Source organism: Fusarium oxysporum, chromosome V (assembly GCF_013085055.1).
Source record: "Fusarium oxysporum Fo47 chromosome V, complete sequence".
Lineage (NCBI taxonomy): Eukaryota > Fungi > Ascomycota > Sordariomycetes > Hypocreales > Nectriaceae > Fusarium > Fusarium oxysporum.
In genome coordinates this window covers 25,506-41,323 of record NC_072844.1, presented here as the reverse complement: position 1 = coordinate 41,323, position 15,818 = coordinate 25,506, and the positions used below count along the sequence as shown (strand labels likewise).

The 15,818-nt window shown below is 48.0% G+C and overlaps 5 protein-coding genes across 5 annotated transcripts; 2 read left to right on the top strand and 3 right to left on the bottom strand.

Moving 5' to 3' along the window:
• Positions 1 to 363: 363 nt before the first annotated feature.
• Positions 364 to 1,155, top strand: FOBCDRAFT_136197 (putative FMN-binding domain-containing protein; the record flags this gene model as incomplete). Its single annotated transcript, XM_059607949.1, has 1 exon — positions 364 to 1,155. One exon carries the CDS (start codon positions 364 to 366, stop codon positions 1,153 to 1,155), a length of 792 nt encoding a protein of 263 aa, XP_059467147.1.
• A 262-nt stretch (positions 1,156 to 1,417) lies between these two features.
• On the bottom strand, positions 1,418 to 2,619 carry FOBCDRAFT_222264 (Phenylalanyl-tRNA synthetase). The gene has a single exon (XM_054704424.2). It carries the CDS (start codon positions 2,493 to 2,495, stop codon positions 1,761 to 1,763), a length of 735 nt encoding a protein of 244 aa, XP_054560399.1. The 5' UTR covers positions 2,496 to 2,619; the 3' UTR covers positions 1,418 to 1,760.
• Positions 2,620 to 3,160: 541 nt separating this feature from the next.
• Positions 3,161 to 4,837, bottom strand: FOBCDRAFT_239489 (aldehyde dehydrogenase domain-containing protein; the record flags this gene model as incomplete). The annotated part of the gene is made up of 4 exons (XM_054704423.2): positions 3,161 to 3,303; positions 3,372 to 4,619; positions 4,675 to 4,762; positions 4,814 to 4,837. 4 exons carry the CDS (start codon positions 4,835 to 4,837, stop codon positions 3,161 to 3,163), a joined length of 1,503 nt encoding a protein of 500 aa, XP_054560398.2.
• Positions 4,838 to 5,434: 597 nt separating this feature from the next.
• On the top strand, positions 5,435 to 9,011 carry FOBCDRAFT_135118 (pyridoxal phosphate-dependent transferase; the record flags this gene model as incomplete). The annotated part of the gene is made up of 8 exons (XM_059607931.1): positions 5,435 to 5,474; positions 5,546 to 6,602; positions 6,732 to 6,767; positions 6,817 to 6,875; positions 7,244 to 7,324; positions 7,505 to 7,639; positions 7,686 to 7,927; positions 7,977 to 9,011. The coding sequence occupies 8 exons, from the start codon at positions 5,435 to 5,437 to the stop codon at positions 9,009 to 9,011; spliced, it is 2,685 nt and encodes an 894-aa protein (XP_059464799.1).
• A 779-nt stretch (positions 9,012 to 9,790) lies between these two features.
• FOBCDRAFT_273449 (uncharacterized protein) lies at positions 9,791 to 13,159 on the bottom strand (the record flags this gene model as incomplete). The annotated part of the gene is made up of 5 exons (XM_054704421.2): positions 9,791 to 10,330; positions 10,382 to 11,344; positions 11,406 to 11,920; positions 11,968 to 12,835; positions 12,902 to 13,159. 5 exons carry the CDS (start codon positions 13,157 to 13,159, stop codon positions 9,791 to 9,793), a joined length of 3,144 nt encoding a protein of 1,047 aa, XP_054560396.2.
• Between the last annotated feature and the right edge of the window lie 2,659 nt (positions 13,160 to 15,818).

Genomic DNA, 15,818 nt, shown 5'->3' with positions numbered 1-15,818 from the left:
AAGAAAAAGGGTGGACTTACTAATGTTATCGTTATGTAAGATTGGAACTCAGGCGAAGACTACGAGTCATGTGAAAACTTTGAAAGAATCACAAATCCTGCCAAGGGTTCTAGAGGGGACCAATGAGCGAGTTTCTGATTGTCAGGTATTCAGCGAGGGAGGAGCCTTATTACTATTCCAAATGCGGCAGCGACAGATACCACTAATATAAATCGTTCACCTTGGGGTTCTCTATCATCGTAGATTACTCTAGACTCAATTCCTGCTCCTTCATCAACTACAGCCACAGACACTGCATAACTTGACTTGTCTTTATTAGACTTCTCTTCCTTTCATACAATATCTACCACCCCGTCATCCATCATGTACATCCGAAAAGACCACGCAGAGACAGACCTTCGTGTCCTGCGACGTCTCGTTCGGGAGAACCCTCTCGGGCTTCTTACTACCGTCATCTCATCGCCTTCAGGATCTTACCCCCTTGCCCAAGCCAGCCATATTCCGTGGGTTCTGGATATTCAAAATGAAGAGAGTGAGACCGAGCTTGGAATTTTGAGAGGTCACCTTGCGAGACAAAACCCCCAAAGTCAGGCCATTATCGAAGAAGCTACCACCAAGAACACACAAGTCCTTCAGAACGATGTACTTGTTATCTTCCAGTCCCCAGTTCATCATTACATCCCTCCCCAGTTTCTGGTCGAGACGAAGCCTACCACCACAAAGGTCGTCCCCACTTGGAATTATGCTGCCGTTCAGATATACGGCAAGGCCAAAGTATATGTGGATTCTAAGCCGGTCGAGACGTCCGAGTACTTGACCTCACAGATTAATGCTCTTACTCGTCACACGGAGGTCAACCTCATGGGCTTCGATGGCAAGGATGGCAACCATGAACCTTGGAAGGTGACGGATGCGCCGGAGAGATACATCGAGCTCATGAAAAAGGCAATTATCGGTATTGAAATCGAGATTGAGCGCTTTGAGGGCAAGTTCAAGATGAGTCAAGAAGAAACTCGGGGTGACAGCGATGGAGTGATTGCAGGATTTCGGGGACTTGGAACTGAGACAGGACAGAGGGTAGCTGATCTTGTCGAAGAGAGGCGGGAGATCAAGGAGAAGGCGAAGGCAGCTCAGGTACAGAAGAGCACCCTCTAAGCCTTAATAGGGTTTCATGTTAGTTATCATCTTGCATATCAGTCATCGCTATACAATGTTCCTCCCCGATCGTAATTGATAATGGTTTGATGAGATTGTCTATCAGACCCCGTTGGCTGCTATTCTATCCGCCAATCCATATACCAGTGTCCACGAAAGCAGAATTGTCACCATTAGCTACACACTTTGTAGAAGACGACGGTTGAGATTAAATTACTCAAGTTTCAACAGGGTCACACGGACGAGTAAATAAACCAGGTTGTGGATTCTAGCAGAATGTGTATTGACATAATTGTAGCGACTGACAGCTTGAATAGTGAAGTCTACAAGGCCCACGTTTGATGACTCTAGTAAACTAAGTGAAAGGCCTTTATCAATTGAGAGCAAAATGCAGCCAAGGTCAATTTGACATACAGTCTTTGCTGCCATTGATTAATGGCACTTGCTATTCGCAAATGAAAGTGATTACCAGGCGCCAGTGGCTTCTGCCAACCTCCAAATTTTTGGATCTTGGCTAGTGTGAACAAGTATGACAAAAGAACACAGAGAATATGAGAGGGTGAATGATACCATAGCTCTCAGTTGCCATATCGATTAGAACTAGCTTAACTGGCCTGTTCAGGACGGCTGAGGATTCGATAAGATGTGGTCACTTCCGGAGCCAGCACCTTGAGTGCACCGACAAGTTCTTCAGCAGACCCAACAAGCTCTTCATTGGAAAGTGGATTTAGAGCATCCAGAATAAAGAGAACACGGGTGCTCTCGTTCGTCAGCGCCGTCCGTGGACCTTGTCGCCAGTTCCATCGCCGACAGGTAATGCCAGTGCTGTCACACCAGATAGGTTCTCCAGGGGCTGCTAGCTCCGTCGCTGGCTGGCCACTAGACGTAGTGTGGAATTCTTCCTTTCCAGTAGCGCGGATCAGGAAAGGCGCGCCATTATATTTATCCAGATCCTCACCACCAAAGGGGATCTGATGTTTGACAGATATCGCATTGTATATGTCTGTCAATCGGTTGACGCGCGGCAGACCGCCCTTATCAACACGAAGTGTCAGGGCTTCCAGGCTGTTACGAGTGCGCTGGGGCTTGGCGCCAAAGGCCTTGTAAGCCTCGCGCCAGGCTGCAATATGAGGGAGCTCAATGACGGACTGAGACGACGTGAGGCTCTTGACATGTTCTTCTGCTTCCCTCAACATCGCCTCACTAGTTGCATCGCTAGGTCCTGGGGGGATGCCTTCGACTACCATAAGAAGAGCTCGGTAGTCTGGGCGTAGCTCATATATTTCAGGAGCTATACGTGCATTATCCAAAATGCTTTGTGACTTAGTTGGTCCAGCCATAGTTTGAAAGTTATGGAGGGAATGAGAGTGTTGCAGAAGTGTAATAGGCCGAATCACAGGGCTTATGACAGGATGCCAGAACTTGTCGTTGATGAGACGAGATGTCCGGTATGGAGAGAGTTTGATGTGCATGAGAGTAAAAGTTGTAAAGAAGAAACAGGTCGAAAAACTTTTTATTTATCTACCCCTCGGAGTAGTCATCTGATCTGGTTTGGGTTTGTGGGTCCAGATTGAATGTCTATAGGTACACCTTAACGTGTGAGAATCGGAGCACAAGGGGGCTGCTGATCCCGAATAAGTTAGTTCAGTAAACTAAACTTACGTACTCTAATTAAGTTCTTCCGAATCAAGGCGTGTGAATTATATGCAGCTCACTCACTGTCTAGTCAGCTATGTGCATGGTATCCTCGAATAAGAATTAATGACGTCACAAGGCTAGGTGCTCTTCGTCGACACTTTGGTAGACTAACTAAAGCGCGTGTCAATCCACGATAGGTTGATAGCACCTATCTCAAGTGACCTCAGTTTGTCAAATGGCCAGGTAGCTATACTCAAAATGCGAATACATGAACGAAACTCTGAGATATCAATCGATGTTCGTAATTATCTTCGTGAACTTTTGCTTCCCGATTTGACTCCAACTACAATGCACAACAAAGTACCGTCTAAGCCGTTGTCATCGCCTCTACAGTAAGCGTGCCGGTCTTGGAGATGAGATACTCCTCGATAGCAACGTCTTTGCCGGCTTCCTTTCCATACCCCGAAGCCTTGATACCGCCGAAAGGAGACTCAGCGCACGATGCGTTACCTGAGAAAGAATGATTTAGTTACGAAACGGCGTTATGGCGACTCAGGCTACAGAGATGAAGCACTTACCAGTATTCATTCCAATCATCCCCGCCTCAAGACTCTCCAAAAGCCTCCAGGTACGGCTCACATCCTTCGTATAAAAGTACGAGGCAAGTCCCATCGATGTGTGATTAGCCAGCTTCACAACTTCCTGTTCCGTTTCAAACTTGTAGATACCAAGCAAAGGACCGAAAATCTCTTCCTTGGTTGTCAACATATCTGGGCTCATCCCGGAAACAACAGTAGGCTCGAAAAAATAGCCGCCCTTGCAATGGTCTGGCCTCTTTCCTCCACAAAGCAACTTGCCTCCTTTACTGAGGGCGTCAGAAACATGCCTCTCTACCTTTTCAACTTGTCGTAAAGTTGTTAGAGGACCAATTGTTGTCCCATCGGCTGCGCCATGCCCAATCTGGAGCTTAAGGGTTGCTTGAACCATCTTTTGACAAAAGGTCTCATAAACCCCACTTTGTACATAAACCCTGTTAGCATGCGTACAAGCCTGACCAGCGGTCCGCCACTTAAGTATCATCAGAGCTGCAACGGCTTCGTCAAGGTTGCCGTCGTCAAACACAATAAAAGGACAGTTGCCGCCGAGCTCCATTGTGACCTTCTTAAGGCCCTCAGCGCAATGTTTTGCGACGATGCTTCCGACAATGGTACTGCCAGTAAAGGTTACCTTACGCACTGACGGGTGCTTGCAGAGCCTCTCGCTGACGGATGGCGTATACTCATTACTGGTGGAGATGATATTAAGTACACCTGTTGGCAGGCCGGCCCGGAGAGCTAGATCGGCTAAAGCCATAACGCTGAGAGGGGTCTCAGGTGAAGGCTTGACAACCATTGTGCATCCAGCAGCAATAGCAGCAGCCACTTTTCGGATGATCATGGCAACAGGGAAGTTCCAGGGTACCAGAGCGACACAAACGCCAATTGGCTGCTTGATAACGAACGTCCGGCGGGATGAGACTGAAGGCAAGGCGATCGAGCCACGAACTCGCTCAGCCTCCCCAGCAAACCACCAAGCAAAACCGAGCGCATAGTCAACCTCACCAACAGCCTCTGACATCGGCTTGCCTGTTTCATAGACAACAATCTTGGCTATGTCTTCCCGGGCCTTTGTTATTAACTCATGCCACTTGAGGAGGATCTTAGCTCTTTCACGTGGGTTGGTGTGGCGGAAAGAGTCAAAAGCAGTTTGTGATGATTCGATGTACTGATTAACGTCGCCAACTTGGTTGGCAGGGCAAGAAGCCCAGATCTTGCCGGACCCAGGGTCTAAGTATTGTGATTAGTTCACACACACAAAACCACGAATAACACCTTGCCTTACCTTCAACGTCAAACCGTTTAGCTTCCTGCGCCTGCACCCATTGTCCATTCAGCAATGAAGCCTCATGGAGCAGAGACGGATCGTTCAGCTAGCATTGGTCAGAAATTTGTTCAGAGTACACCGAAGGGGTTGTGATTACAGCGAAAGGGAGACTTTGCGACATTTTTGCTTGTGCTTGTATACAATAGTTTTTATTGCACGATATACTTACGAACAGCGAGAAGCCGTTCTTATAGATTGACTGAGAGCTCCAAGTTCTAGCATGGTCTGCGTACAATGGAGCTCAAGGGGCTGAGGAAGCTCAAGGGGCTGAGGAAGGTCCGGCGTCTTCCCTTCGCCAATGCCGACCGGCCAGCCGTAACAGATCCCGGGACTACGTACATCCATTCTGCAGAAGTTTGATCCGATTGGGTCAATGTATAGTCATTGGAACCCGGACGGGTTGTATTTGTCAGTGTTTGGTTATGTCAACAAGTGCATGACCACGAGCGTTCCATTTTCAGATTCACTTACTCGCAGGCCCCAATTCTTTAGATTCGTTGACAAAGGATTTTTACTACTAATCATACAGTTACTCCATTGTTACTAACTATAATAACGCAAATTTAGTGGCTAGTAATCGATGGTATTTTTGTAATTGTTCCCATGATTCATATAGAAGGTATGTCTGCCAGCCAGCACCTTTCATTCCAACTCGACACTCAGTTTTTAATATCGTCCTTTTTCGTCATTTTTCAACCTACTCTCTGTATCATACAAAATGACACACCCTACCAAAGAAGTTTCCATTGCTGTAATCGGTAAGCACTTGACCTACCATCGGCGTGCATGGCAGTCTGCAGCCAGTGGTACGAGGGTTAATCTTGGATAGGTGCTGGCGGTGTTGGCTCCGTTTTCCTACAGCAGCTTGCCTATGTCGCCAGTCGACGCCGCTCTCCTGAGATTAGGCTTGTCTATGTCGCCATAATTGACAAAGCACTTTACCACGCCGATTATCAACACATTGAAATTGCCACAGCTCTTTCTGCACTGGAGGGTAAAGGGGGGCCACTCCCCTCCATCTCCCAGACTGTAGAGTACCTTTCTCGTGCACCTGGAAAGGTCATCGTGGTTGATAACACAAGCAGCCAGCAAATTGCCGAGGCTTATCCGCAGTTCCTTCGCCATGGATTCAGCGTAGTGACGCCTAATAAGAAAGGCTTTTCTGGTAGCTGGAGTCTATGGCAGGAGATCTTCGATGCAGAGGGCACGGATGGCTCCATGATTTACCACGAGTGCTCGGTCGGTGCAGCTCTACCGGTCATCGGGCCTTTGAAGCGGCTTGTTGAAACTGGTGATGAGATCAAACGTGTTGAGGGCGTTTTTAGCGGTACTATGTCGTACCTCTTCAACAATTTCGCTCCGATCCAGGGAAGTGGCGGCAAGTGGTCAGACGAAGTCAAAAAAGCGAAGCAATTAGGCTACACTGAGCCTGACCCGCGTGATGACTTGAACGGCCTCGATGTCGCTCGAAAAGTTACCATCGTCGCCCGCTTGGCTGGACTCGCCATTGAGTCACCGACTTCTTTTCCAGTCCAGAGCCTGGTTCCCAAAGAGCTTGAGGGGGTCACGAGCAGCGAAGAGTTTCTCGAAAGGCTTTCCGAGTTCGATGTTCAGATGGAAGAACATAAAGCAACCGCGGCCAAAGACGGCAAGGTGGTTCGATTTGTTGGTCACATTGATGTAGCATCAAAACAAGCCAAAGTTGGTCTAGAGTCTTTCGAGAAATCCCACCCTATCGCGTCGCTCAAGGGAAGCGACAACATCATTAGCATCTATACTAAGCGATATGGTGACCTGCCTTTGATTGTTCAAGGTGCTGGTGCCGGTGCGGCTGTGACGGCTATGGGCGTCTTGGGAGACGTGTTGAGGGTGCTGGAACGGATTAGGTAGATCGTCATCAAATAACCATCACTATGGCCAATGAGAATAAGTTGTCACGGCGAAGCGGGGTACATAGAACACAGTTAAGATTCAAGTCAATATCCTGAATGAGAGACGTACATGAATTGCCGCAGACCCCCAGAAGCGTCCCTCACAAGTTTTCAGTATCTGTGATGGGCGACTAGACAACTTGTAAAATCTCGCTTGTTATCGTGTAAGAGCCGATGTCGCAATGAATCCTGCTAAATCAATCACGCATATCAAGCGGTTAAAGCGGAGTGAGGACCAAAACCCATTTGAGTAATTAGCCACTTACGTTATCTTTTCTAAACCTTACCTGGATACAGTGGGATGCAAAAAGTATTCGCAGGTGCGTAAGTTGTGTCAGCTGCGCTAGTTAGTAGCTTAACTTAGCTTATGTACTCGAGACTAGATTATCCCGCTGATCTCAGTGCAATATAGGGTATTGAGAACCTGACAAGCTACCCCTAACTAGCTTCTGAGCAACAAATCTATCTACACACCTGCGAATACTTTTTGCATCCCACTGTGACTATCAAGTGTGCGGAGACACAAGCCTGACGGACGGACTATAGACAAAAACGAGTGGCCCCACAAGCGACGTTATCATCGCTCAAAATAAAAGGCAGGTCGATGCGCACCTCTCCACAAAACCTACCACATATGGATCCACTCTTTCAGCCCCGTGCTGTTCGACGTAATCAAAGTCATGTTTCAACTTTTCTCGATGTATGGAGACGCAAGCTAACTTGACGCCGGAAGTCAATAGAGGAAATGTTTCGGCAAGCGGCTTGCGGATCGACCTTCCTCCGAAATCTGCTCATCCGTCTAACATGGCTTTTTGGAGGAACGTCCCTCCTGTGGTCGGTGAATCCGACGGACATAGGATTGCCATGGGATGGGTACGCCGTGTATCTGTATGAACTACATGCGCGCCCTTGGCTTGACATTAGGGCGCAAGTGGCTCAGATGGTAATTGAGCAAGAGATTCATGGTGACATTATAAATTCTGCCCAGCACGGTAGCCCCATTCACCAACGCTGAGATTTTCCAAGCAAAATTATCAGCGCCGTTATTTAACAACATCAGTACAATGGGGACCAACTCAACCCGCGGCGAGACCGACAACTTTGTCCTTACAGCTAATGCCCTACACAATGCTCTTCCCAAATTCCATTTCTCGACCCAGGCAATACACGCCGATGACTTCGTCAGCCCTCACCGGGCAATTGCCCCAGCAATGCACCCCGCCGTAAACTATCGATATACCCGTGATCCGGATCAGCTGGTCGAGATGGAGAATGACGATGTAAGAGACCAGACGAATACAAGAGAGCCTTGCTAATTGGTTATGATAGCCCAATGCACCTTTCGATTCACACGTTTATTCACGTTACACTGCCCCCAACTCGAACCGATTCGAAATTATACTCAAAACTCTATTTGGCTATAGCACCGTCTCTTATGCTTCAGGACTCGCAGCCTTCAATTCTATGTTGATCTTGGTGAACCCCAAGAAGATCTTCATTACCGATGGCTATCATGGCGTTCACGGCATAATCGACATCATGCACAAGCTCAACGGGCTTCAAAAGTTGTCATTAGACGATATTGATCAGGCTGGTCCGGGCGATATGATCCACGTTGAAACACCACTGAACCCAACTGGCGAGGCACGTAACCTCGCATTCTTCAAGGAGAAGGCTCGTGCTGTGGGAGCTATCTTGACTGTTGATGCAACACTTGCCCCGCCGCCACTACAAGATCCTATACAGCTAGGCGCAGATTTGGTCATGCATAGTGGCACCAAGTACATAGGCGGACACTCTGACATGCTGTGTGGTATCGTTGTTATCCACCCAGATCGTGTTCAGGAAGGATGGGAGAAGACGCTACGTGAGGAACGCCAGGTTTTAGGAAACGTCATGGGCAGCTTGGAGGGCTGGTTAGGCATTCGATCACTGCGTACTCTATTCCTCCGCGTCACACAGCAATCTCGCAATGTCCAAGGTGTTGTTTCTTGGCTCCATAAGGGTCTGGAGGATCGAAGCTCAGTTATTGGCCGCACAGTCACGAAAGTGACGCATAGTTCTATCCAGAAGGACGCACTGGACGAGGGCTGGCTTCAGAAACAGATGCCTGGTGGTCATGGTTCTCTCTTCAGCATTTGGCTTAAGAGTCGAGAATTCGCTAAGCGTTTACCAAGTAAACTATACATCTTCCAGCATGCTGCCAGTCTAGGAGGCGTCGAGAGCCTGTGCGAATGGCGTGCCATGAGCAGCGAGGACGAAGATCCGTTATTGCTTAGATTCAGTCTTGGTGTTGAGGATCTGGAAGATCTAAAATCAGATCTCTTACAGGGACTTGAGGCGCTTCTGGCCGAGGATAGCTGAGATTTTGCGCTGGATAAGGTAGCATAGACTGGTTAGAAAGGATAAGCCTGAGATATCGGTTTGCCCGCGGGAAAGGGACGGGGAATATGTTAGACTCCGCCAGAACGGTTCGCAAGGTTGAACGGGGCAAGTCTTGATAGCAAAATCAACTGATCAAGGACTAAGAAGACAAAGAATGAAAACAAACGAGATGTCGGTTGCCAGTGTTAAGAATCATGATGTTTTCGCATAGGTGCTGACTGTCAGTAGCCACATGAGGCCTTGTCAAGACGGATATGTTCCCATGGGCAAACATAAAATGGAACAAAATAAACCGCTTGGCCTGGCCAGAGAAACTGGACAATCTTAATGGTGGTTCTGGCTATGCAGTAAGTACTAAGACATAGAGTAAGAATAAAAAGCAAGATCCCGTATTGGAGAAACAAATCTTAGAAGAAGGAAATCGCTTTTCCGGAATAGAACATTAACTGAAACGTATGAGGTTAAAGTAGGATGTTAAAGGCAAGAAAGGTGAGCTTAAACGACGTTACGGTCGCTGCACTAAAGACCCTGAGAAATCTATATTGCTGATGAAGAGTTAACAAAGGTCGGAGGAGTGACGATGTATTTCAATAACCGCGGTATACATGGGCTCAATTGACCGATGCAGCCTGCTTTGGAGTGTTCAATACACTATGTACAAAATCATCCGTATATAATTGTCCCCAACAGAACTTCCACCATTATGCCAGTAGCCAACAGTAGTTGTATAGAAGAACCATCTGTGGACAAATTTGAACCTATACTTCGGCTGTCGGCCCTTTACGCCAACCTCCTGAGTGTCGTCGGAAGTAAATCCTTTTAGCCCACTTCCAAGCCTCTGACAAGGACATAAAGACGCCAACATCGATAAACACCACTGCCCATTCCCAGTCAATACCTGTATGCTGGAATACAATGTGGTTAAGCTTGGGTATATATAAAACAGGGAATACTGTGAAGAAGACACCAAAGACAGCCCAGAATAGAAACTGGTTACCCCAAAGATGGCTAGCCCACGCCTTGAAGCCTTTGGGCATATAAAAGAGTGAGCGACGAAAGTCAATCAGACCCCACGCAAACAGGAGAAAGATCCAAGTCATCGTTGTGAAGCATGTAGCACGGGCGCGGAACACGGCATCACAGGCTTCAGAGTAATCGTTGTTACAGTTCGAACCAAGGTTACCGTCATTGAAAGCGAAAATGACGACGGTGAACGAGCTAAGCACGCAGGCAGCCATGATGATGCCGTAGACAACCATGTCGACGAGGAACTCGGGTGTGAATACGCCATATTTGAGCTGCCGAATATTAGTTCACTCTATCGTCAAGGCACGGGAACAGGGGCCTACATTTTGGGGGGGTCGGTCAAGAATATCTGCTACCGCTTTTTCGAACCCAAGACCAGTTTCACAGAAGGCACCGGTGCCCATAAGCATCCAAATAATCTCAACAGGTGTGAGCTGATATACAGATACTCCGTTCTCATCCTTGAATGCAAGTCCAGCAAGCAACGTTACCACGAAACCAATGTTAGCGGCCAATACGTGCTGAATGAATTTTTGGATGTTGTCAAATATGCGGCGACCCTCTTCGATAGCGCTCAGAATTGAAGCAAAATTATCGTCGGTGAGAATAATATCGGAAGACTCTTTGGCGACATCCGAGCCCGTTCCCATTGCGATTCCTATGTCGGCTCTCTTCAAACTAGGGCTGTCGTTGACTCCATCACCAGTCATGGCGACATAACGTCCACGCCTGTGAAGTGCGTCAATCATTCGGACCTTGGTGCTTGGTGCGCAACGAGCCACAACCAGAGGAAGCTGGGTTAGACCGTCGATCTGCTCGTCCGTGAGAGCATCAAATTCGTGCGCAGTCATCATCATGGTTCTGGAAACATCGGCTGAAAGCGATTGTAATTCCTCTGGGGAAGGCAGAATGCCCACGTCAACGGCAATGGCTTGAGCTGTCTGTGGATGATCGCCTGTAAGCATATGGACAACGATTCCAGCGTCATGGCATGCACGAACGCTGGGAAAAGATTCTGGGCGAGGAGGATCGTAGATGCCAATGAGGCCATAAAAGACAAGGTCCTGTTCAAATTTCTGGCGATCCGGGACAACATCGCCTGCAAATTCAGATTCCTGGACGATACTACTGTTCACTTTATGGGCCAGGGCCAGGACGCGAAGGCCTTGACTGGCGAGAGTCTCCATATTGATGTGGATATCCCGACTAGTCTTGGAAGTTGACGGATGGGTTTCATTGCCGCAGGTGACAAATTTGCAGGATTCAAGGACTCGCTCGACGGCGCCCTAGACAAAATAAAAATTAGATTCTACTATGAACTTTGAATATGCACAAATAAGGGCATACCTTTGTAAAAATGTGAGTCTCGTTGGACTCAATATGATGGAAGATGACAGTCATCTTCTTCACGTCAGAGTCAAATGGGTATTCGGCCACATGCTTCCACTGAGCTTTTTCACCTTGCGACAGGTCTAAGCGATTCAGACCGAACCGTCCAGCAAACACTTCGATGGCGATATCAGTAGGAGCGCCTTTTGCCCTCCATTCGCCAGAGTCTGCAGAGCTGCTGTCACTCTGTTCGACAGAGGCAAGGTTGGCTAAGGATGCGATATCAAGATACCGCTGCAGGCTGAATTTGGAGGCCACCTCTTCCAAAGGATTGATCAAGGTCCCTTGCTTCTCCCCAGCATTGGGCCCCGCAAGATCTATGGGCTGAGAGGCATGAAAAAAGACTTGACCGGCCGTGGGGTTGTACACGTCGCTTGTCGTTTCGACTGAATATGTGCCATAACCTGGGATCCACGCCTTTCGCGTAACCATTCGCCCCTGGGTGATAGTTCCCGTCTTATCAGAGCAAATGTCTTGGATGGTTAGTATTGAACTCAGATAAGTGATCAGGTATACTGACTAGTAACGCCTCCTAAAGCCTCGAGACTAGAGAGATTTCGAACAATGACGTGTCGTTCGAGCATCTTCTTCGTGCCAGCCGCCATAGTCAGGGTTAGCACTAGCAGCAAAGATACCGGGATAGTACCTATTGCTGTAGTGATAGCATAAATAATGACGTCCTTGCTGGGATTAAATTCGTTGGCTCCCATTACGATGATGGCGCAGACAATAGCAAAGCAGAATAGCGACAGAAAGAGCTGCGAGAGCTTCTTCTGCAAGGGCGTGCCGACAGTGAGGCCCAGGAACTCTCCGAGCCAACTACCAACGGGATCCCAGATAACATGAATCAGGGCTTTTTTGTCTCGAGTTTGGTACTCTTTGACCTCGTTGCCGCTACTGTTGAGCGCGCCGGCAATGAGACCGATCTCTGTAAACATGCCTGTGGCGAAAACAACACCGCGGCCGCGGCCCTTCGTAATGGTGGACGAGCTGAATACCACATTAAGACGGTCACCGGGACCAGTTTTGGCGTCGAACGTCAACTTTGGAATCTTTAGTATAGGTACCGATTCACCCGTGAGCAGCGCTTCGTCAGCTTCGAGATTGACGGCTTTAATAAGTCGGATGTCAGCAGGAACGGAGTCGCCAGTGGCCAAGTCAATGATATCTCCGGGAACAATCTCAGCGGTCTGAATGGTCATGGTTTTACTGCCACGAAAGACGTTACATGTGGGCGTGCCCAATGTGCGAAGAGAGTCGATTGTCTTTTCAGCCTGAAGACTCTGGAAGAAGCCGATGAAGATGTTGAGTATGATTATACCAGCTAGGATACCACCAGGAATCCAGGCCTGGATGCCAAAGCTGGCGGCTAGTGCCATCAACAAAACCTAAATAGCCCAATGGCTACTGTTAGGAGAGTCACGATGCCAGACAACTTATCAGAGATCACATACCAAAGTCATTGCGTTGAATATCTGCTCGAGAAAAATCTTGACTGGCTGAACGCCAGCCTTCTGCTCCAACTCATTGGGACCCATTTCTTCCAAGCGCCGAGGGACCTCCTCAGGTCTGAGTCCAGTGTCCGGATTACTACATAACTCATCGAGGACTTGTTGGCTCGTCAAACTGTGAGGAGGTTGAGATAGAGGTTTGTTGGCTTGTCCCGAGATATGCTGGCCCGGAACGGGAGCGTAGGTCTTGCGCTTAACCATGGCCGCGAGCTTGTATTCGATGGCTGACAATAGGTTATCAAATCCTGATAGATAATTCTCAAATGGCTGCAATGCTCATGTCGAACATGTTGAGAGGGATCAGAGATAGCTTTTTTTTGGGCGGTCGCTCTCGATAGTTATCTCGATCATCAAGAGAGCACTCCTCGAACAGAATGGAGCTGAAAATGTAATTCCGGTTTGTTTAATATCGCGTACACGGACCAGAACCGAATTAGGAAGATAAACTACAGACTAGTGGCGGGCTAGGGTAAGTAGCCGGCATTAAGCCGCGCCCTCATGTCAACCGATTCCCCATCGCGGATTTGTCTATTACGTTGTAGAAACTTGGAACTCGGCACCCCGGAAAGAGTGACACCCCGCAACCTAATTGAAATCCGAGGCGTCGGCACACGAGAAAGTTCACGGACCAGGTTTGAGGTAACCAATGTAGTTTGGTGAAAGACACGGGTGGAGCATGATTGCCAAACTCGACGGAATTTTTGTATTGTTCAGCAACATCTACTGTACATCAGTATCCCCTATCCTCTCAGAAAGTCGAGTTGCATTGCCAGCCTGGTTTGAATACGGCCCCTATCTAAAATAAAAGTAATAATAAAATAAAATACCACAAAATATCCTTTTCTAGCGTCCTCGCGGCTGGTCTCTATTGTGCACCTTCAGTATGTTCTCAAATCAACAAAGACTTGCTTATGAGGATGCCGCAGTGGTTGTGAAATGGCTAGCTCGTGTTTTTTGTTTCACATATTTAAGGAGAAGTCAAAATCAAGCGCGTATGTACCTACCCTATGACACCAGAGAGAAATTATCAGCTCTTGCCTACTACAATTAGCATATGAGCAACCAGCTCAGCACTTGTCGCTAGTAAACCTACAATCAACGACACCTATCCACAGCAGTGCGGGACCCTTCGCAACTAGAAATAACTGCAAACGTTACTGTATTGAACTTGGAAGCTCGCCGGCCCACATTCTCTTTCGTTTCATGCGGAATGATGTCGAAAACTCGAAGGTTGATCCACAGTTCAACTATTGTCGGCAACTGCTTGAGAAGAAAGAGATCTAATTACGATATACCTCATAATGTCTCCCTTGCCCGGTGGTGGAGGAACACCGTTTTAGTTAGTGCAGCGTAGGGTTTAAATTTGGTGGCACTTCATGCCGGACGCGTCCAATGAAGACCGCCGGGGATCATGTAGTCACATCCAGGCGTGATTAGCACGACTATTACTACTGCTACTATGACTACTACTCCTCAGCCTCTCGTCCGGCTTGCCACCGATATCACTGGCATGGCCTATAGCTCAGAGGCTACCCTGGCCGATGCTGATTCTGGGCCTTTGGTGTGGGGTTAACAGCCATTACTTTCTGAGGAGGAATGGGTGGAGGCGGGTTCAGGGGGTAAGATCACGGAGGGCTTGACGCATGCTATGCACGGCTTCTACTACTTAATTTATGAAAGATGTGGGACCCGGTTGTATGCTGAGCAAAACGCCGACCAGAGAAAGCTGTGTCGGCCTTTCGGAAGGCAGTGTCTATCCCTTCTGTTCTCTTCTAATTTGAAGTCAGGGGCTAGGTTTGGCTAATCTTTGTCGTAGCGTAGTATGTGACTGATATGGGATGAGGGCATAGTGTTCCCGGGTAACATAGTGTGCATTTTCACTGTCCCGCAGCTTCTCGACATGATCATGTTTTGTTCTCTTGGGAATGTGGATAGTGCAGCACGCACTGTGGCCCAGTAGAAAGCTCCTTGGGCCTGGCGCCCCCTAACGCCGAAGAAGCTCGATGACTTCGCTGACCTCTGCAGGGCAAGAGAAAAGGGATAAAGAAAGATGAAACTAGGCATGCCGACCGATATGAACGCACAGAGATTATCAAGACAAGAACTAGTTCCACATAATATTGATTGTCAGGGCCAGGATCGATATGAGATGGATACATTTGGCGTTTCCTGATGCAGATCGAGGTCCCTCTCGAGGTCAAAACTTAACAAAGAGCTGTAGCTTCTTTCAACTCGCACAAAGGAACGGGAAGATTAGCGTACTCTCTGTGCAACTACCTTTGGGGCAGATCACCTCATTGTCTATTTTACCTATAGGTATCCACGTTGATCACTTGGATCAAATGATCAAACCTTTGTAGAGAAGCGACCGCTTCGATAGTTCATCTTACGAGATGGTGCTTTGACCTTGATCTTGTAATCAAGCTACCATTGTCTAGAAGCTGCGAACCTTGGGGCTACACAGACATGTTGAAAACTCCCCCATTTCCGATATCGCTTCCGGTTTCTACACCACCATCGTGTAACTGCGGTGTTCTCTCAACAAACCACAGTTCTAGGTTTCTCATTAGTGTTACAACCCTAGTAACTACGTCATTGTGTACCCCACAGTAACGTGCTAATCATACACTGGCTCACCGAGAACCTCCTGCATGTGGTTGTGACATAGCGTCAAGCCTTCTGAATGACGACGGGAGCTTTATCCATCTAACTTAAGCCTCCTGAACGGTATCCCTACGTATGAGTCGAGGCATTTACATCTTGTTATTACGTACAGCAAGGAGCGGCCTAGATGTATTCAGCCTCCTAGGGGCCTTTCCCTCCCTGCATCTTCTTTGGCTTGTGAACACTACACAGTGGG

Coding starts and splice junctions, on each gene's coding strand:
- FOBCDRAFT_222264 (XM_054704424.2), bottom strand. CDS start 2,495: ATGGCTGGACCAACTAAGTCACAAAGCATTTTGGATAATGCACGTATA.